Source organism: Mustela putorius, unplaced genomic scaffold, assembly GCF_011764305.1.
Source record: "Mustela putorius furo isolate JIRA1106 unplaced genomic scaffold, ASM1176430v1.1 tig00000721_pilon_pilon_pilon, whole genome shotgun sequence".
NCBI lineage: Eukaryota > Metazoa > Chordata > Mammalia > Carnivora > Mustelidae > Mustela > Mustela putorius.
This window is the reverse complement of record NW_025421456.1, coordinates 1,336,105-1,358,323: the sequence shown is the minus strand read 5'-3', so window position 1 is coordinate 1,358,323 and position 22,219 is coordinate 1,336,105. Positions and strand designations below refer to the sequence as shown.

The 22,219-nt window shown below is 39.3% G+C and overlaps 1 protein-coding gene across 1 annotated transcript in view; it reads left to right on the top strand.

The window, feature by feature from the left end:
• PRDM5 (PR/SET domain 5) overlaps positions 1–22,219 on the top strand; it is a 217,629-nt gene that overhangs the window by 59,476 nt on the left and 135,934 nt on the right. Inside the window, exon 3 of the mRNA XM_004747989.3 lies at positions 19,661–19,783. Coding sequence (XP_004748046.1) covers positions 19,661–19,783 — 123 coding nt within the window. The remainder of the gene's footprint in view (positions 1–19,660; positions 19,784–22,219) is intronic.

The following is a 22,219-nucleotide window of genomic DNA, read 5'->3' as shown; positions in this document are numbered from 1 at the left end:
AGTGTAAGATTTGAGTTCAAGGGTAGATGAGAATCCAGGGGATTGGTCTATGAGTAGGGTCTAAATTGATGTGTGGGGAGTATAATCCACCATTCTGGTTACGCACCCCAGAGAAGTGGGACCAATGGCATGTAGAGGACCAAGGAATTCCAGTTGGCAGGGCAGGACTGACCTTCCTCTTCTGGCCTGGGGCAAACCCAACAGTGCAGGGCTGCAACCCTGTCAAAAAAAAAAAAAAAAAAAAGTTGGATTTAGGAAAAGGAATCCAGTGACTAGAAGGACTACACAGGCTATAAAGCAGGCAGAGTAAGAGCCCAGTGATTTAGGGACTAGATTGATAATAAGAAATTGTGCCATGAGAATAATAAAAAATGTAATTTTAGGATTTTACGATAGAGAGTTGAAGCAGGGTTGAATGTCAGGGTTCAATCTGCAACAGCAAACTGAAAATTTCAGTGTCTGTCCATGTTCTTAAATAGTCCATGAACTGGCCTCAGAGGTGAGGGGAATTGGAGAGTGAGGGGCTCGGAGTAGAGTATCTAAGTAGAGTCGGAGGGCCCACCCAGGTGGCCCAGTTATAGGCCTGCATCTCTGGAAGGGACGACACTTCCTGAAAGATCCTCTGGAGTGACCAAGAGTCCTTTTCTGAAGGGCTTCCCTCCAGGGTGAGTTCTTAGTTCTATTGACTCTCTGGGCCTCTGGATATATAAGACCAGCTGCAAGAAAATCTGATCAACGGAAAACCCCCAGTTGTTTTGTTTTGTTTTAAAGTCAGAAAGCATCCTCTACTGCTATATTTGTGTCCATGGTTTGGATGGCATTCCTTGCCAGGTCTTTTGTTGCCAGAGCAGTTATGGGTGCCAGATGCAGCTTGGTCTGTAACAGGGAGATATCCCAATTCCAGTGATCCTGCCTCTTGGCAACATGAGACTTTTGGCAGAATTCTTGAAAGTGAGCTACAGTAAGACAGAAGCATGTACAACATAGATGTGTGGCTCCTTTTGAGCTAGTTCTTTTGTTTATGTTTGGATGATAGGAAGTAAGAGCCTTCGCTAGAAATTTTGAGTGAGGAAACTAAATGTTTCAGGAACAAGTAGACATCAGCTTCTTGGAGAAGACTTCTTTTTCTAAACACTCCTTAACTCAGGTGGCATGCTGCAAATCTCTCTTACTGGTACTGTTCTGTGTCATATAAAGACCTTCTGTGAATTATATGTGAGGGTCATAGTTTGCCACCTTTCCACTGTGTTATTATATGACTTAAAGATGGAGAGTTGCAAACTGTTGGCCAACAAACCTGATGGACTAGATGTGCCTATCTCTATGGTTTTGTCTGCTTTGGGAATCAAAGCTTCTAGAGGGTTAGTCTGTCAGATTTTCTCTTTCTATACTCTTTTTTTTGGATATTAGGTACCAACATTCAGGGCTTCCAAATCAATACTTAACCACTCATCTTTCATTCTCTCCTTAACTCTGGTTTTTAATTCCAAAAGGACATTTCTTTTCAGGTCTCTTTTTTGTATGTGAAAGTTACCAAGTTGGTTTACGGTTTCCTTCATGTAGACATTGGCTTTTCAGTTCTTGTTAGTATCCATGGGACTGATCACTCAGGCGTACAGTTTTGGAGTATTTGCAACTTTCCTTGGGTTCTACCTCACATCAATTTCGTAAGTATATTATACCCAGGTATTTATTTTGCAGTTACTCATTGCTTTTATTTTTATTTATTTATTTATTTACTATGATTATTTTTTAAATTTTTATTTATTTGACAGGGAGAGAGACAGCAAGAGAGGGAACACAAGCAGAGGGAGAGGGAGAAGCAGGCTCCCCGTTGAGCTGGGAGCCTGATGCGGGACTCAATCCCAGGATCCCTGAGCCTATTGATTCACATGAGAATCAATCATTGGGGGGCGGGGGAGAGGATTCAAGATGGCGGAGAAGTAGCAGGCTGAGATGACATCAGGTAGCAGGAGATCAGCTAGATAGCTTATCTAACCATTGCAAACACCTACAAATCCAACAGGATATTGAATAGAAGAAGAGCAACAATTCTAGAAACAGAAAATTGACCACTTTCTGAAAGGTAGGACCAGCGGAGAAATGAATCCAAAGCGACGGGAAGATAGACTGTAGGGAGAGAGACTGGCTCCCAGCAAGCAGCAGAACCACAGAGCACAAAATCTGGACTTTTAAAAGTCTGCTCTACTGAGGGATATCGCTCCAGAGGCTAAACCAGGGTGAAGTCCACGCGGGGTCAGCATGTCGCCAGGTCCCCTGGGGTCACAGAAGAATCGAGGGTGTCTGAGTGTTGCAGAGCTCATAGGTATTAGAGCGGGGAAGCCGGCTACACAGACAGAGCCAAGGAGTGAGCTCTCAGCTCGGGATTACCTTAAACCGGTCACAGCCAGAGCTCGGAGCGCAGCCAGAGGCCAGGGAGACGGGAGTGATTGAGCGCTTTTCACCGAGGGCGCACTGAGGAGTGGAGCCCCGAACTCTCGGCTCCTCCTGGCCAGAGGTTGGGAGGCTGCCATTTTCATTGCCGTCCTCTGGACTCTGGAAAGCGTTCAGGGAACAAAAGCTTCTGAAAGCGAACCTGAGCAGAATACTTAGACTGCCCGGTAAGGGCGGTGCAATTCTGCCTCTGGCAAAGACACTTGAGAATCACTACAACAGGCCCTTCCCCTAGAAGATCACAAGAAATCCAGCAAAGACCAAGTTCACTTACCAAGGAGAACAGCTGAATTCCAGAGGAGGAGAAAGCAAAGCATGGCTTTCTCCCCATAATTTTTTAGTCTAGCAGTTAATTTAATTTTTTATTTTATTTTATTTCTTTTTCTTCTGCTAAATTTTTTTTATTAACTTTTACCCTTTCCTCTTTTAACATTTTTTAACTAGTTTATCTTAACTATACCTTTCCTAAAAAAAATAACAATCTTTTTGAACCTTCATTATTATAGTCATATTTTATCCTTCATTGTATTTAACTTTATTTTTTGTATACACATAGGGTTTTTTCTTCTAAAAAATTGGGGGTACAACTTCTTCTAATAGATCAAAATATACCCTAAATCTAGCTCTGGGCTTGTTCTAGCCTCCAGCCTGAGCAAATTCTCTCCACTTTCTTTTCCTTTATTCTCCCAACCAACTTACTTTATCAACTCCTTTTTTTAGAAATTAAAAAAAATTTTTTTTTTCATCTTTATAGGCATATTCCATCCCTTCATTGTGTTTACTTTTATATATGTTTTTCATTCTTTAAAATGTTGGGAGGTAGTTTCTTCTAAGAGACCAAAATACTCCCCAAGATTAGGTGGGTGACCCTGTGCTAGTCACCAGTCACCAGTCACTGTGTGTGTGTGTGTATTCTTTTTTATATTTTTCTTTATTTGTCTTCATTAAAAAATTTTTTTTTCTGAACTTCTTTTTGCCCCCCTCCCCCACGATTTGGGGTCTCTTCTGATTTGGTTAAAGCACATTTTCCTGCAGTATTTGCCACCCTTTTAGTATTTTATTTTCTCCTTCATATATTCTTATCTGGACAAAATGACAAGGCAGAAAAACTCACGACAGAAAAAAAAGAACAAGAGGCAGTACCAAAGGCTAGGACCTAATCAATACAGACATTGGTAATATGTCAGATCTAGAGTTCAGAATGACAATTCTCAAGGTTCTAGCTGGGCTCGAAAAAGGCATGGAAGATATTAGAGAAACGCTCTCTGGAGAGATAAAAGCCCTTTCTGTAGAAATAAAAGAACTAAAATCTAACCAAATTGAAATAAAAAAAGCTATTAATGAGGTGCAATAAAAAATGGAGGCTCTTACGGCTAGGATAAATGAGGCAGAAGAAAGAATTAGTGATATAGAGGACCAAATGATGGAGAATAAAGAAGATGAGCAAAAGAGAGACAAACAAATACTGGACCATGAGGGGAGAATTCGAGAGATAAATGACATCACAAGATGACACAACATTAGAATAATTGGGATTCCAGAAGAAGAAAAAAGAGAGAGGGGAGCAGAAGGTATATGGGAGGGAATTATTATAGAGAATTTCCCTAATATCCAAAGGGAACAAGCATCAAAATTTAGGAAGTACAGAGAAAATCAACAAGAATAGGTCATCTGTCATCTAATAGTAAAATTTACAAGTGTCAGTGACAAAGAATATCCTGAAAGCAGTCCAGGACAAGAGGTTTGTAACATACAATGGTAAAAATTTTAGATTGGCAGGGGGCTTATCCACAGAGGCCTGGCAGGCCAGAAAGAACTGGCATGATATATTCAGAGTACTAAATGAGAGTACTAAATGAGAAAAACATACCGCCAAGAATACTATATCCAGCTAGGCTATCATTGGAAATAGAAGGAGAGAGAAAAAGCTTCCAGGACAAACAAAAACTGAAAGAATTTGCAAACACCAAACCAGCTGTATAGGAAATATTGAAAGGAGTACTCTAAGCAAAGAGAGACCCTAAAAGTAGTAGACCAGAAAGGAACAGAGACAATATACAGTAACAGTCACCCTACAGTCAATACAATGGCACTAAACTCATATTTCTCAATAGTTACTCAGAATGTTAATGGGGTAAATGCCCCAATCAAAAGACTCAGGGTATCAGAATGGATAAAAAACCAAAACCCATCAATATGCTGCCTACAAGAAACTCATTTTAGACTCGAAGACACCTCCAGATTTAAAGTGAGGGGGTGGAGAACAATGTACCATGCTAATGGACATCAGAAGAAAGCTGGGGTTGCAATCCTTATATCAGATCAATTAGATTTTAAGCCAAAGACTATAATAAGAGATGAGGAAGGACACGATATATCATACTCAAAAAGTCTGTCCAACAAGAAGCACTAACAATTTTAAATATCTATGCCCCTAAACGGGAGCAGCAAACTATATAAACCAATTAATAACAAAATCAAAGAAACACATCGACAATAATACAATAATAGTAGGGGACTTTAACACTCCTCTCATTGAAATGGACAGACCATCCAAGCAAAAGATCAACTAGGAAATAAAGGCCTTAAATGACACAATTGATCAGATGGACATCCCAGATATATTCAGAACATTCCATCCCAAAGCGACAGAATACACATTTTTCTCTAGTGCACATGGAACATTCTCCAGTAGTAGTAGACCAGATCACATCCTGGGTCATAAATGAGGTCACAACCGGTATCAAAAGATTGGGATCATTCTGCATATTTTCAGACCACAATGCTCTGAACCTAGAACTCAGTCACAAGAGGAAATTTGGAAAGAACCCAAATACATGGAGACTAAAAAGCATCCTTCTAAAGAATGAATGGGTCAACCAGGAAATTAAAGAAGAATTGAAAAAATTCATGGAAACAAATGATAATGAAAACACAACGGTTCAAAATCTGTGGGACACAGCAAAGGCAGTCCTGAGAGGAAAATATATAGCGAAACAAGCCTTTCTCAAGAAACAAGAAAGGTCTCAAATATACAACCTAACCCTACACCTAAAGGAGCTGGAGAAAGAACAACAAAGAAAGCCTAAACCCAGCAGAAGAAGAGAAATCATAAAGATCAGAGCAGAAATAGATGAAATAGAAACCAAAAGAACAGTAGAACAAATCAATGAAACTAGGAGCTGGTTCTTTGAAAGAATTAATAAAATTGATAAACCCCTGGCCAGACTTATCAAAAAGAAAAGAGAAAGGACCCAAATAAATAAAATCATGAATGGAAGAGGAGAGATCACAACCAACACCAAAGAAATACAAACAATTATAAGAGCATACTATGAGCAACTCTACGCCAACAAATTTGACAATCTGGAAAAATGGCTTCCTAGAGACATATAAACTGCATTCCTTGAGACATATAAACTGCCAAAACTGAACCAGGAAGAAATAGAAAACCCGAACAGATCCATAACCAGTAAGGAGATTGAAACAGTCATCAAAAATCTCCAAACAAAAATCCAGGGCCAGACGGCTTCCCAGGGGAATTCTACCAAACATTTAAAGAAGAATTAATTCCTATTCTCCTGAAACTGTTCCAAAAAATAGAAATGGAAGGAAAATTTCTAAACTCATTTTATGAGGCCACGAAGGATCACCTTGATCCCAAAACCAGACAATGATCCTATCAAAAAAGGGAATTACAGTCCAATATCCTGGATGAACACAGATGCGAAAATTCTCATCAAAATACTAGCCAATAGGATCCAACAGTACATTAAAAGGATTATTCACCACAACCAAGTGGGATTTATTCCAGGGCTGCAAGGTTGGTTCAACGTCCACAAATCAATCAATGTGATACAATCCATTAATAAAAGAAAGAACAAGAACCATCTGATACTCTCAATGAATGCTGAAAAAGCATTTGACAAAGTACAACATCCCTTTCTGATCAAAACTCTTCAAAGTGTAGGGATAGAGGGCACATACCTCAATATCATCAAAGTCATCTATGAAAAACCGACTGCAAATATCTTTCTCAATGGAGAAAAACTGAAAGCTTTTCTGCTAAGATCAGGAACACGGCAGCGATGTCCATTATCACCACTGCTATTCAACATAGTACTAGAAGTCCTAGTCTCACCAATCAGACAACAAAAAGAAATTAAAGGCATCCTAATCGGCAAAGAAGCAGTCAAACTATCACTCTTTGCAGATGATATGATACTTTATGTGGAAAACCCAAAAGATTCCACTTCTAATCTGCTAGAACTTGTACAGGAATTCAGTAAACTGTCAGGATATAAAATCAATGCACAGAAACCAGTTGCAGTTCTTTTCACCAACAAGACAGTCAAAAGAGAAATTAAGGAGTCAATCCCATTTACAATTGCACCCAAAACCGTAAGATACCTAGGAATAAACCTAACCAAAGAGGCAAAGAATTTGTACTCAGAAACCTATAAAGTACTCATGAAAGAAATTGAGGAAGACACAAAGAAATGGAAAAATGTTCCATGCTCCTGGATTGGAAGAACAAATATTGTGAAAATGTCTATGCTACCTAAAGCAATCTACACATTTAATGCAATCCCTATCAAAATCCCATCCATTTTTTTCAAAGAAATGGAACAAATAATCCTAAAATTTAAATGGAACCAGAAAAGACCTCGAATAGCCAAAGGAATATTGAAAAAGAGATCTAACGTTGGTGGCATCAGAATTCCGGACTTCAAGCTCTATTATAAAGCTGTCATCATCAAGACAGTATGGTACTGGCACAAAAACAGACCCATAGGTCAATGGAACAGAATAGAGAACCCAGAAATAGACCCTCAACTCTATGGTCAACTAATCTTTGACAAAGCAGGAAAAGAATGTCCAATGGAAAAAAGACAGCCTCTTCAACAAATGGTGTTGGGAAAATTGGACAGCTACATGCAGAAAAATGAAATTGGACCATTTCTTTACACCACGCATGAAAAAACAGTCAAAATGGATGAAGGACCTCAATGTGAGAAAGGAATCCATCAAAATCCTTGAGGAGAACACAGGCAACAACCTCTTCGACCTCAGCCGCAGCAACATCTTCCTAGGAACATCGCCAAAGGCAAGGGAAGCAAGGGCAAAAATGAACTATTGGGATTTCATCAAGATCAAAAGCTTTTGCACAGCAAAGGAAACAGTTAACAAAATCAAAAGACAACTGACAGAATGGGAGAAGATATTTGCAAATGACATATCAGATTAAGGGCTAGTATCCAAAATCTATAAAGAGTTTAGCAAGCTCAGCACCCAAAGAACAAATAATCCAATCAAGAAATGGGCAGAGGATATGAAGAGACATTTCTGTAAAGAGGATATCCAGGCCAAGAAACACATGAAAAAATGCTCCACATCACTTGGCATCAGGGAAATACAAATCAAAACCACAATGAGATACCACCTTACTCCAGTCAGAATGGCTAAAATTAACAAATCAGGAAACGACAGATGTTGGTGAGGACATGGAGAAAGGGGAACCCTCCTACACTGTTGGTGGGAATGCAAGGTGGTGCAACCACTCTGGAAAACAGCATGGAGTTTCCTCAAAAGTTGATAATAGAGCTACCCTTTAACCCAGCAATTGCACTATGGGTATTTACCCAAAAGATACAAATGTAGTGATCCAAAGGGCACATGCACCCGAATGTTTATAGCAGCAATGTCCACAATAGCCAAACTATGGAAAGAGCCTAGATGCCTATCAACGGATGAATGGATAAAGAAGATGTGGTATATATATACAATAGAATACTGTGCAGCCGTCAAAAGAAATGGAATCTTGCCTTTTGCAAGGACGTGCCTTTTGCAAAACTATGGAAAGGACCTAGATGCCTATCAATGGGTGAATGGATAAAGAAGATGTGGTATATATATACAATGGAATACTATGCAGCCATCAAAAAAAATGGAATCTTGCCTTTTGCAAGGAGAAAAGGCCCAGGAGTCTAGAGAAACCCATGTGTGGATTTCTTTATGCTCACTCCCTCCCATGAGGGATCACACAGAGCACTCTCTTCTCTCAGTAGAGAGAAGCCGCACATGTGGAACTAGGGGGTATTATGCTTAGCGAAATAACTCAATTGGAGTAAGACAACTATCATATGCTCTCCCTGATATGAGGAAGTGGAGATGCAACACAGGGTTTTGGGCAGTAGGAAAAGAAATGAAATAAGATGGGATCAGTAGGGAAACAAACCAGAAGTGACTCTTAATCTCACAGAACAAACTGAGGGTTGCTGGGGGGAGGGGGGTCAGGCGAGGGTGGCAGGGTTATGGACATTGGGGAGGGTATGTGCTATGGTGAGTGTTGTGAAGTGTGTAAACCTGGCAATTCACAGACCTGTACCCCTGGGGATAAAAATTCATTACATGTTTATTAAAAAAGAAAAACAAACAAAAAACCCTAATGTAGGGTGTTTAGAGGGCTTCCAGATTGCTGAACACACTGAGGTGCTGGGAAGAAGGTGTATCCAGAGGCACAGATGCTTTGTAACTCTTCTGCATACCTTTCCCTATGCATCTCTTCCAGCTGGCTGTTCCTGAGTTGTATCCTTTTGTAATAACTGGTTTCTAGTAAGTTAAAAAAAAAAATCAATTATTGGTTTAATTTTTTCTATAGTGAATCTTACCTTATTCAGGGCTTAGGTTCTGAAACCAGTTTTTAGGGCAAGAACCTCCTATAATTAAAATTATGGGCTGTGAAAAGGAACAGTCCTTACTATTCAAATTTGTTTTCTTTCTTTGATTTTTGATTTTATTCTTCTTCATTTCCTATTTTTTTTGGTTGAACAGATATAGTTTAATTTGTGTAAGTTAAATATGTGTGCGATGAAAGTGTTGATTTTGAAATGACTTTCTGCATCTTCTATTGACAAATTTGTTTCCATTCCTTCAGCAGCTGGCCTGAACTCATCTTGTGTGCAGGAGTGTGTGGGGGTGGAAGGGTGCAGGGCGTTGGGGGTCTCCGGGACCACTCCCACATTTGGAGATTTACTAGAAGCATTCATGGGATTCAATACAGTTTTACTCTTGGCTAAAATTTATTGCAATTATCCAGGAAGGCTATATAGCCAGATCATAAGGAGAAAAGGCCCAGGAGTCTAGAGAAATCCATGTGTGGATTTCTTTATGCTCACTCCCTCCCATGAGGGATCACGCAGAGCACACTCTTCTCTCAGTAGAGAGAAGCCACACATGTGATATTTCTGTACAAGGAAGTCTGTTAGAAATTTAGTACCCACAATTTATATTGGGGACTTGTGGGTATTTTCTGCCTCACATGTTACAAAATCCCATATTTGGGGCACCTGGGTGGCTTAGTCATTAACATCTGCCTTCAGTTCAGGTCATGATCCTGGGGACCTGGTATCAATCTTGACATTGGGCTTCCTGCTCAGTGGGAAGCCCTCTTCTCCCTCTCCCACCATGCTCCATGCTTGTGTCAAACCTCCCCCCCCTCAAATAAATAAGTAAAAGCTTAAAAAAAAATAAAAAGCTAAAAACAACCCAGATTTATAGAAGAAGAGCAGGTGTGGAGTGTAAACTAAATTGTTTACTCAGTGTAAGCACAGTGAGCCACCCTTGTCCACTAGTGTAGACTAGGGACACTCTGAGAACCCAAGTTCCCGCATGCCAGCCAAGGGCCAGTCTTAAAGGGTGATGGTCTTGGGCCTGCTAAGTTTATTCTTTTTGTACATCTACTTGATTGGAAGGTTTCTATAATGTACTCTTCTCTGCTCTGACATTGACTTTTCATGTTGGTCCATTCTTGGGACCTGGCAATGTATTTTGCTCTACACCCATGGGTACTAAATGATTTTGAAATGAATGAAGTTCATATATATATGCCACCTTATAATAATCAGTACACATTGCTTTGTGAGTTAAAGAAATATTTGTTTTCTCTTTCCTCATTAATACTGAAGATGTTGAGGAAAGAAACTGTCTTCTCTAGTTTAATTTCTGCCTTTCATAGTACATTTTAAAATAACTGACAAAAAATGTACAATAAATATTGTTTACTGATAAATGTCACTTTTTAGAATCTGTTCATCCCAGAATTATGAAAAGGGAAAGGATAAACCTTAGTAATGGGAAACATCATCGTAAATTCATTCTTACATAAAAACAACTCATTTGGCCTGTATTAAGTTATGTACATTTTAAAGATGTGTGAATGAAGAGAATATAATTAATTTAAATGGATTGGGTAAATTTAATTTTAATTGCCTGTAGAAAAAAACCATGTACTTTAGAAAAAAGTCTGAAAACCTGATGACTATAGCAGTGGAACTTGGGTTAGAAGATCAGGATCAAAGGAAAAGAAGATTTTTTTCTTTCATTTTTTTTCTCCCTCTGGACTCTGCTCTTTGTTATTCAGTGTTTCCATAACCTTTGCCTGGAAGTTCAGATACAAACCATCTTATGCTACCATCAAACTGTGATCTCTGAATCTTGGAAATTATCATTGTTCTTTATACAAACTTTCTAGTGATTTCATGTCTGATGATTAGAATTTTGCTATTCAAATTTGCTTATTTTTATTTGGCACATTTTGTTTACCCTTTTAATATGCCACAGAGAATGTTCTCCTGAAGCTGACTTCAAGGCTTTAAGTCTGTGTACGTTTTAGTTAGATATTAAACAATTGAGCAATACTGTAGTCTCATAAAACTAATTAGATTTGAAATTTTGTGAATTGTTTCTGATGGATCTGATGGATGTTACCAAACTGTCAGGAGACATATTGACTTTATTAATATGGTTTTCTAATTTGTCAGTGAAATAACACTTTAGTTATAGAGAAGTCATTTGCCTTATGATATTGAAAAAATTAAAAAGTAAACAAATAAGCCACTAAGTTGTCAAAATAGATGCCACAGTATTCACACACTAACCATTACATATCATTTACAGAAAACCCCTAAAGTAATCAGCTAATATCAGCTGAATTTACTTTATTCTTTTTTATTAAGATTTTATTCAGTTATTCATTTATTTATTTATTTATTTACAGAGTGTGTGGTGGAGGGAGCTGTGGGAGGCGAGGACAGATGGAGGGGCAGAGGGAGAGGGGGAGAGAGAGAACCCGAGGCAGGCTTCACGCCCAGGATGGAGTCCAGCATGGGGCTGGGTCTTAGAGCCCTGACATACTGCCCTGAGCCAAAATCAAGAGTCAGACACTCAACCGACTGAGCCACCCAGGTGCCTGTACCTTATTCTTTATGCATAAAGACTTTTCTATCCAAAATGTCATTGAAATTGGAATATCTGAACATGTTTGTAAAACCATAGAAAGGGACCATTGCTACAATGTGCAGGCTGTCTCATAAATTCACGGTGGAAAAGATATGCACTTTTGACTGTATTTTCCAGTTTATATCACTTATTCCTTTAAAAAAAAAAAAAAAAAAGCTCAATTTTCAGAGTAACTTTGAAAGGCAAGCCGTGACTCAAAAAAGGAGTGCCTTTAAAAGTTTTACATTAAGGGGCACCTGGGTGGCTCAGTAGTTAAGCGCCTGCTTTCGGCTTAGGTCATGGTCCCGGGGTCCTGAGATGGAGTCCCTGCTTGGCAGGGAGCCTGCTTATCCCACTCCTACTACCCCTGTTTGTGCCCCCCCTTTCTGTCAAATAAATAAATAAAATCTTAAAAAAAAAAGTTTTACATTAAGTCTCTCATTACTCTCCTTAGATATTTTTGAACTTTAAAAGGAAATAAAGGTGGGGCGCCTGGGTGGCACAGTGGGTTAAAGCCTCTGCCTTCAGCTCAGGGCATGATGCCAGGGTGTTGGGATCGACCCCTGCATCAGGCTCTCTGCTCAACAGGGAGCCTGCTTCCTCCTCTCTCTATGCCTGCCTCTCTGCCTACTTGTGATCTCTCTCTGTCAAATAAATAAATAAAATCTTTAAAAAAAATAAATAAAAGGAAATAAAGGCAATGGCAGTTTTTACAAAAGACTTAATGTTTAAAAAAAATTAGCTGAGCTTTTAGTGAATAAAATACTTATCAAGACCATCCCCAAATAAAAAGTTTCCAATCCGGAATGTTCAGTTGCCTACTATAGATAGGATTTACTTACCTACATAAACTTGACCAAGGTGCTCAGTTAGACTTGTCTTTGTGTCTACTGTATCTTGAGAATGTGCTTGATACAGTTTAGTTGATTATAAAGGCAACTTTAGTTAAATGTAAGGTATGAAGCCAAAAAGCCTTTGTGATTTTAAGTTGCATCGGTAGATGTGATGCCCCATGATGGGTCATCTGGCTATTTGTATGCCATATTACGTCTTGTGTTAAGAGAGCTTTGGCAGATTCCTGTGCATCCACAGAGGACAGCCAGGATAGCGAAAGAGCCTCAGTCAGATCAGACAAGGGAAGTATTACCTGTCTTGCAGAAGAGAAAACAAAGAGAAGGAGGGACTCTGATCTTCAGAAATTTGAAGGTCTGTAAGTGTAAGAGGAATTAAAACTACTGAAGAGGACCGGGTTGGAGTTGATGGCAGTTGGTCACAGAGCAACACGTGCCACTTCGGCTGATTCAGCTGAGGTGGTATCTGGATTTGTTCCCCCCTTCTAAAGGCACCTGCTCTTACTTCAGGGGTTGAGGCAGGGGTTTGTTTGAATATGTGTTTGGATCTGAATCGTGGTATTTAGGATGTCTTTCATGTTTATTCCTTGGAAGAAGTTAGGACTACAGAAAAATGGTTTGGATGTTTCTGGATGTGCCATTGGAAAGTGGCGTTTGTGTTGAGGGTGTCTGTGAGCCACCGTGAGCCTCCATTTCCTAGTACTTTGGGATTGTAGATATCTGCTGGTGTGCAGTGCTGTCCTGCATCTTGCTTCATTCGGTGCTCGCATGGTTTCTGTGAGGTCCTGGAGGAGGGACTGTCAACCCCATTTTGGAGCCCAGGACACTGTGGCTCAGCTCCGTGAGAGGAAACAACTCACCCGCAGTGATAGAGTCAGAACTTGTGGAACACCAGCATTTTCCCCACTCCAGAGTACTTCTCTGACGTTCCTTTCAGCTTGACATATTTAGGGCACTAATTATTTCTAATGAACAACAGACTTAATTTTTCACATGAATCCTTTTAAGTTATTTAACTTCCTGTGCATTATGTTCTGAATGCTGTTCAGTTAAAGAGACTGGGATCTGTAAAAATCTGTTTTTCTCTCTGTCTGCTTTTCCATCTGAAGATGGGGGAATCCATGTTTGGGGTGATTAGATGGTATGGGGGTTAGATATAAGCAGATACGCCTCAGTGATATGTGTGTGTTTGTGTGTGTCCGTGTGTGTCTATATATGTGTGAGTGTGTGTATAAGCCCAAAGCAAGCAAGAATTTTAAACAGAATCCTTCGAAAAATCAACAGAAAACAAAAACAAAAAACCCATTCCCTTTGTTTAGGAACCCTAAATCACTAGTTTCCTAGGATAGTATTTGCTGATTTCTGAAAGTGGTAGCTTAAATCTGACAAAGTGGGGCACCTGGGTGGCTCAGTCAGTTAAGTTCTGCCTTCGGCTCAGGTCATGATCCCAGGGTCCTGGGATGGAGTTCCACATGCGGCTCCCTGCTCAGCGGTGAGTTTGCTTCTCCCTTCCCTCTGTGATCTCTGTGATTGCTCTTGCTCTCACTCTCTCTCAAATAAATACAGAAAAATCTTTTAAAAAATGACAATATTATACTGTCAGAATTGATTAGGTGAGCAAACTTGTTTTTTTGTGCTTCTGAAGATATCCTGAAACTGTTTAATTAGACACTGAAGGCAGGGCATCTGACCTAACCTCAGTTAAAAACAATCACAGAAGAAAATGCCTGTATTTTAAATATAAAAATATGATGACATTGTATACTCTAAAGATATCCGTACCTTAAATCTTAGTACTTAAAACTAGTTTTTTTGAAAAGCCTTGTTGAAAGATAGGAAGGGAAATATATTTTATTTAAGAGGTAAACCTATAACATGCTGGGACTTCTCATTAAGGACATTATTACTGTATATTTTGGAACTGACTGTACTTCACTGCCATTACATTTTACCATATTTTAAATAAAATTCACTTAGTTACATTTGTCCATGTCTGGGGACAAATATGACTGATTAGCTTTGCCCTGATGTCCTATTATATAGTCAGTAAAAAATTCCCCAGGCATTCAGAATAATAGAGAAGGAGAATAGTAGAGTAAATAACACTGTGGATTTTTTCTTGTGAAAATTAATTATCCCTATCCATATAATAAATAAGCTCGTCTGTCTATAGTTGATCCAATTTAACACAGAAAATATTTAAATTCAGGAGAAAATATTTGTACTGGTTACCTATTGCCATTTTTTTTTTTTCCTTTAATTTACAGGTTAGGGGGCGCTTGGGTGGCTCAGTGGGTTAAGCATCTGCCTTGGGCTCAGATCATGATCCCAGGGTCCTGGGGTGGAGACCCTCCTTGGGCTCCCTGCTCAGTGGGGAGCCTGCTTCTCTGTCTCCTTCTGCCCTCTGCCTCTCCTCCTGTTGTGTGCTCTCACTCACACTCTCTGCCAAATAAATAAATAAAATCTTAAAAAAAACAACAAGTTAGGATTTTTTCTTATTGAGTTGATTTTTGTTTGTTTTTGTTGTGATTTCGTCTGTTCTTTACTGGGTGGGAAGACAAAATCAAGTGTGACTTATGTTTAATACTACTAATCTCTGGTATAAAAAAAGGGAGAGAGCCATAGTAGCGTGTTCTCTTGGACACTTAAAAAGTGATGTCAGTAGCATTTAACAGAAATTAGAACCTGCCAAATTCCTACATAGTTGTAATTTACACTTACTATTAAGTGGCAAATTCATCGACATATAAACAACTATGTGGAAGTATGAATGTTTTCATTTTTATATGAGGATTTCTTTTCCCTTCCCTTCCCTACCTTAGCTAATTTTTTTGTGTAGCTGGCTTATGAAGTCTGTGCAGATCAAACAGTGTTTGAGATTGAGATGGTTTTTACTTCAAAGGAGAAAGTTTACTTCATTATAGGCCCCCAGGCATGCAGAAGATGATCCTCTTAGGACAGTAACCAATACACTTCATTTTCATGAAAATTCAAATGAAAGATGATGGTATTTGGAAGACCAGTTTCGACAGGAAAGAAAATACACTTTTGGCTCCAGAGCTTAGTTATATGTTAGAACATGATACTAAGGAATATCTTCTTCATTTGTTAGACTTTAAAAATGTTCAACTTATTACCTCAGCGTTCAGTATTAAATTAGAAATAGATAAATGGAGACTTTAATAGTAGCCATCTGTCTGGAGAGTTTTTACTTGATTTCTCTGGAGAGGAAGGATGGTTTAGATGATCTTTGAATGTCTCTTTTAGATATTTCATGAGGAGAATGCTGTGGTTAGTGTGGGAAGTTATAAGTCATGTGTGCAGATAATCTAAGAGTTTCAGTGAAGTGTTAAAGACTGGGGTAGGGAAATGAGGCCTTTGAAAGTTGGAGAAGACAGGTGGCCTGCAAAGATTGTGGAGGAACTTCTAAGTCATTTGGGTAAGGGTGTTCAGAATAAAATAAACAGGCAGTGGGTCTGTTAGTGACCAAAAAAATTATTTCAACTATGAATATGTAAGCAACTATAGTACGTGATAGTGTTGTTATGAGAATATAAGTAAAAGTGAATCAATATATAATTTGGATGTATTTAGGGACGCATGGGTGGCTTAGTCGGTTCAATGACTGCCTTCGGCTCAGGTCATGATCCCAGGGTCCTGGGATGGAGCCCCGCATCAGGCTCCCTGCTCAGTTGGGAGCCTGCTTCATCCTCTGCCTGCCACTCCCCCTGCTTGTGCTCTTTCTCTCTCTCTCTGAGAAAAAAATAAAATCTTAAAAAAAAAAAAGACTTTGGATGTATTGAAAGTGACAGTTTTCATTGGGATTTTAATATGAAATTAAACTATACTTGTCTCTTAAGGTGTAATATGGTGTGAGAAGGTTATAGATAACCAGAGAGTGCTGGAAGCATGCTGGGCCCATAACCAGAGAGTGCTTACTTACATCTAATGGACTGGAAATGAGTCACTAATACTGAATAATTGGACATAGTTGGAGCCAAAGGGCCTGGGAGAAAGCTGAAGTACACAAAGAACAAATAATGCCCCTGGTAAAATGTGCTTACTATAATTCATGGAGAAATCTTTGTTATATTTCACATCTTTGAAGAAAGAATTCCAAATGTCAAGCACATCTGATATATACTGTACTTCATACCAGGCGACAAATGTATGACTTAGAAGGACCATTGACTGTTTTGTGTAAGTAGTGCTATCCTCTCAAACTGAGATATGTCACTGACAGAGCCATTGGTGTTTCCCAACATAAAATTAGCTGGATTGTGTGGATTTCAACAGTAGTGGTGTTAAGGGTGAGAGAGAGTCTGTTGTGTGAATGGAGGTCTCAGTCCTTGGATTCCCCAGAAGATTTATGTGGGGATCTGCACTCCAGTAAAGACAGTCAGAAGGAAAGCAGCAAGCACAAAGCAGTTCAAAGCAGTTCGTTAAAGCAAACAGACACTCAAGGTGGGAGAGGGGACATATTCTGGGAGATGAAATCCCGCCCTGGGTTGTTTTGGGATTAGGTATTATTGGGTCTCTCTGGGTGGGGAGGAGCTCTGACTTACAGTGGGCTGATCTTTAATGATTAAAGGCTGCTTCCAGTCATTTAGAAAACTCCTCCCACAGGTTGGGAGGGAGAGTTTGACCCTGTGAAGTTTGTGCCAGAACCTTCTTGGCAGCCTCCTCCTGGGAGTAAGGGTAGGTTGTACCCATAGTGAAAGTGAGTTGGGATGAGTCTAGGGGTTACCCTGGGGCAGAGGTGGAAGAAGAGAGGGCATGCTCTGCACTTTGGCTCTTGATCTGTCCGCCCCAAGGTCTTGGAAGCCACAAGGTCAGGACATTTGTATTCCCAGGCTTTTATTGTGTAGTTTATTTACCACCCCAGCTCCTGTCTCTGTAATTCCCCTTTAGGGATTTGGGACTCTGCCTTGGGGTAGTCCTTTTACTGCTAGAGTCTAGCTTCTGCCTGACAGTTGGTTCTGAGATTTTTCTTTCAAGTATTTAATGCCTTTGCCATTCCTTCTTCTTAATTTAGCTGTCAGTATAAATAATTTTGTTATTGTCGCTGTGGAGGAACCAGGAAAGGAGACTTTATACTGAAATATTTAAAGTAATTTATTTACTCTGCTTAAAGAAAGTTGAGCTGATGTCCTCTTTGAGGAGAGGTTCAGAAGGTCCTTTTGATCTATCAGTGGGCAGTGAGGGTTCCACTTCAAGGGGGAAGCAGGAACAGTACAATTTTCACTTGCCGCCCAAAGGAGATCTTCTCAACATGAGTTTTTTCATGAGAAATTACAAATTTCCATAGCTTCACCTAAACATGCGAGAGATAAATAGTAGGTGTTTATAGTCCTAAGTTCTTCTTTTCGCAATTATAATAACAAAAATTAAATTCCTCCTTCTTAGTGAGGTCTGGCATCTCATTATCGAGATCTTCAAATGATTATCGAGGATCGTTTGGCATTGAAAAAAACAGGAATTGTTTGAGAAACATGGCAGTGAATGTATAAGGTAGTAGGAACAGGCAAACTCCTTTTTCTGGACAATATATGCTAAAATCCTGATACACAAGTTTTTGTAATGTGCAGCAGATTTTTCAGTGTCTAAGTTTTTGGGGGATAATATGTTCTCTGTAGATGGCTTCCTAGTCTGTGCATCAGTATGTGACTGGGCCTGTGCAATCTGTCTGATCTCAATGCCGTGCGTGTTCTCCATGGCTCATTCTGTTCCACTCACAGAGCCTTTCTATTTGCCTTTTCTGTGCTGTTCCATCTGTCTGGGAGCACTTTCTCCAGCTCTCCACTGGCCGCTGGCAGTGCCTGCCTTCATTAGAACTCTTCTCAGTTTCCTCTGAGATCGTCGGGCTCGCTCACTCTGCTTCCTCTCTCTCTGCATTCATTGTCTTCACAACTCTTCTCTTTACCTGAAGTTATATTCTGTGCTTGTTTGTCCTTAAGTGCTGCGATGTTAAGCTTCAACTGTCTTGTTCACTGGAAGATTCCCAGTGCCCGAAGCTGGCCTGTGGTAGGAATCAGTAAATTATGTCCATTGACTGCATGATTGGCCAAATGTGTCGTGAAAATACATAACCTTAGTAGGCTGATTGTGCTATATGTTATCAAATAAGATTCTGGAAATGTAAAATTTGTTTATCCCCACCCCAAGTCTGCAGAGATGAATTTTTGTTCTTATATTTGCATTACTTGGTGTTAGAGATCTGGAGTGCTGATCACTCATTCCTTCTTTCCCCCTCCCCTGGATTCCAGTTGAATATAAACACAGAGTGATTTGGATGGATATTGACATATGCATTACTGAACTGAGCAGTGCCTGATAACCTACAGTACAGAGGCTTTGGAGAAGCTCCATTTGAAGCAACTTGGAATCAAGAATCCATTGGACTACCCACTCCTTTCAAAGTTTCCTCCCTCTCTCCAACTGAATCTTGAGTGGGCCTGACCAGGAGGGTTTGTGGCATGAAACAAAAGGCAGTGGGCCGACTGTCTTCAGCAAGCCATGAGCAGGCCATGAAAAAGCAAAATGGAACCTGTTTTATTCATCAGCTAGTTAAAAATGTGAAAATGTGGCTCAGTGGAGTCTGCTTCCACTGGTTTCATTAGCAAGTTCTCATCATATGGAAATGATTCAGTAAACAGGTGGAGAGAGAAATTGAAAGGATTGCTCTAGCTCCATCCCCTCAACTGGGAACCAGCCTCTTCTGTGGAAAAAAGGGGACAGGTCGCAATTATGGTTATCCCCTGAGTGATTGCAGTTGCAACACGTATATTAAAATATACCTACAAACAAATAATTTTAACCAGAAAAGAGCTATCAACACAGGATGTTTCTGAGAGTTGCTTACAATTGTGAGTCATCTAGACATCTGCCAAATAAAATAGGAGACTCTATTTGTACACATTTTTAAGGGGAAGACTGGATGTTAATCCAGCATCTATTCAACACCTGTCAGTAACAAAGGCATATGCTTATGAAAAAATATCATATCCTGCCCTTAATATGTTTAGTATGACCAATACTGACTTCAGGTACAAACTCAGCAACTTTTTATGTTTCAGGTTCGTGGGAGTAAGGGAGAAGTTCTATACATTTTGGATGCCACCAATCCACGACACTCCAACTGGCTTCGCTTTGTTCATGAGGCACCATCTCAGGAACAGAAGAACTTGGCTGCCATTCAAGTGAGCTTATTTGCTTATTTGTACTCTGCACTGTGAGGGGAATGAACTAATTTATAACTGCGTTCCCTGTTTTAAATTTATTCCCAATGACCTGCTTCAAATAACAGTAACTAACTCATAAAGCAGAGAAATCCCATCCATTCAGCTTATGCAGGAAAGGGGCATGTCTAGTTGTAAATTGACACCAGATCACTCTCTTTATGAGAATTCTTGAGGGAATGAATTATATGGTCTGATATTGTCCTTAGCAGATCTCATTTTCAAGTACTTTTAATTCATTCAGTGAACATTTATTGATAGTTTCTTTATTTGATGGTTTATTTGGCTCATAGTTCAATATTCTGTGTTATTTTTGGGAAAGGCTTCATGGAGAAAATTTACGTGGATATATCCTCATGAATGGATTTTGAGCGTTTTGAAGATAGTGTATTAGTCAGAGTTTTCCAAAGAAATAGAACCAGTAGGATATCTATATCTAGCTATTCTTTCTATCTATCTATCTATCTATCTATATCTATCTATCTATCTATCTACCTATAGAGAGATTTATTATAAGGAATTGGCTTATATGGTTACGGAGGAGGCTGGCCAGATCCAAACTCTGCAGAGCTAATGTCCCACTTTGAATCTAGAATCCACAGGCTGCTGTAGAACAAGGAAGAACCAATGTTCCACTTCACATGCTGTTGGGCTGGAAGAGCAGGTATTCCAGTGTGAAGGTCATCAAGCAGGAGAATTCTCTAATTTGTGGGGGGGTGAGAGGTAGGGGGGTGGTTTCAACTGATTGGCTGAGGCTCACCCCCACTGTGCAGGGCAATTTGCTTTACTCAAGTCCATCTACTTAAATGTTAATTTCATGCCAAAACACCATCACAGAAACACTCAGAATGAAGTTTGAACAACTATCTTCGAATCCCATTGTCCAGTCGAGTTAACATGTAAAATTAACCATCCTAAGTAGGAACCATATTTTATTGAATTCTGTATCCCTGTATTCTAGTATAGTGCTTCATATAACATTGGGCTCTGATAGAAACTATATTTGAACTTAGGTGATTCCTCAGTAGAAATTAAGCCAAGAAGAGAAAAAGTTAAGACAGTACATTTTTAGAGGGGTCCTCTAATTAAAACTCTTTGATCAGATGATTGGTAGAAAAAGAAACATTGTATTTTGGGGGGGGGGGAATTGGCTGATCACATGGAAAACACAGCTTCTGGATCCTAAACTGCAAAAGAAGAAGCAAAACTATGGTTGGTAGAAGTAAGAGAGAAGGAAAAGAATAAGGTATTTCGTTAAGTATTTCCTTAAGTATTTACCATGAGTACCATTCTAGAAGCTTCATAAACATCATGTCATTTACTTAGATCAGAAAAACTCTAGGTTTAATATTTGCTGAGGGTTATGCTGATTCCATTCAAGTGTAAAACCAACAGTCACACGAGGGAAAATATGCAGAATTAGGTTTTAAAGTAACCAGAAAAGATGGTCATCTAGAATATTCCATTTTCTGATGTTACTAGCTAACCACATTTTTCTCAGTATAAATAAGTATTGGATGACTAATGTGATTACTGTCTTTTTTGGTCTGGATTAATGAGAGATGCCTCTTACCAACAGGCTAGGTTGGGCTGGAAAACAGGATCTTTCGGCAGTTAGAGATATTCAAGCCATTTTTTAGATGACCCATGACCTACGTTGATCTAACCACAGATTTCAATTGATTTTTTAAAATGTGTAAACATTTTTTTTTCAATTATTTTATAGTATATATTTTGTGGTTTCCTGATGCAGTCCTCTCACAGCATCTCTAGTTAACTCATAATTTTAATTTATAGACTCAGTTTTAGTATTTCCTTGTGAATGTTACAGCTATCAGAAAGCCTACAGACCCATGAAATTTACTTTAGGCAAACCCATTGTTTTGTGTTCTTTCTTTATTACTATTTTAGAGACTGTTATTCTATTTAAACTAGATTCTTTTCTCCTTATGCTTAAATAATAACTTTAACCTTTGTTCAGATGCCTTTTGTTTGAGACATTTCTTCCTATTGGCTGTTATTTCTGTAGCATCGGTAACTCTCTCCATTTGCCCAGACTTCCAAGGTGTTGCCCTCTCAGCTTTGAATTTTGTGTCAGGCTCTCTCAGATAAGGCTTGTTGGAGAGTTACCTTCCAGTGTACATTTTGCTTGTCATGATCCCTTCAGGTAGTGGAATACTATGTCAGTAGGTATTTATCTCCATCTTCCCTTACCCACATTCATGACTCCACGCCCTGTTTATTTCATGATATGGGACCGCCCACATATCTCTCTTTTTGAGTAACCACAGTTGCTAAGACACACAATTTTCACATTCACTGGGGCCTTCAGTCCAGTGTTCTTGTGCTGTGCTTCTTTCCTTGAAAGAGAAGAGGAATCTGCAAAGGGATGACTGT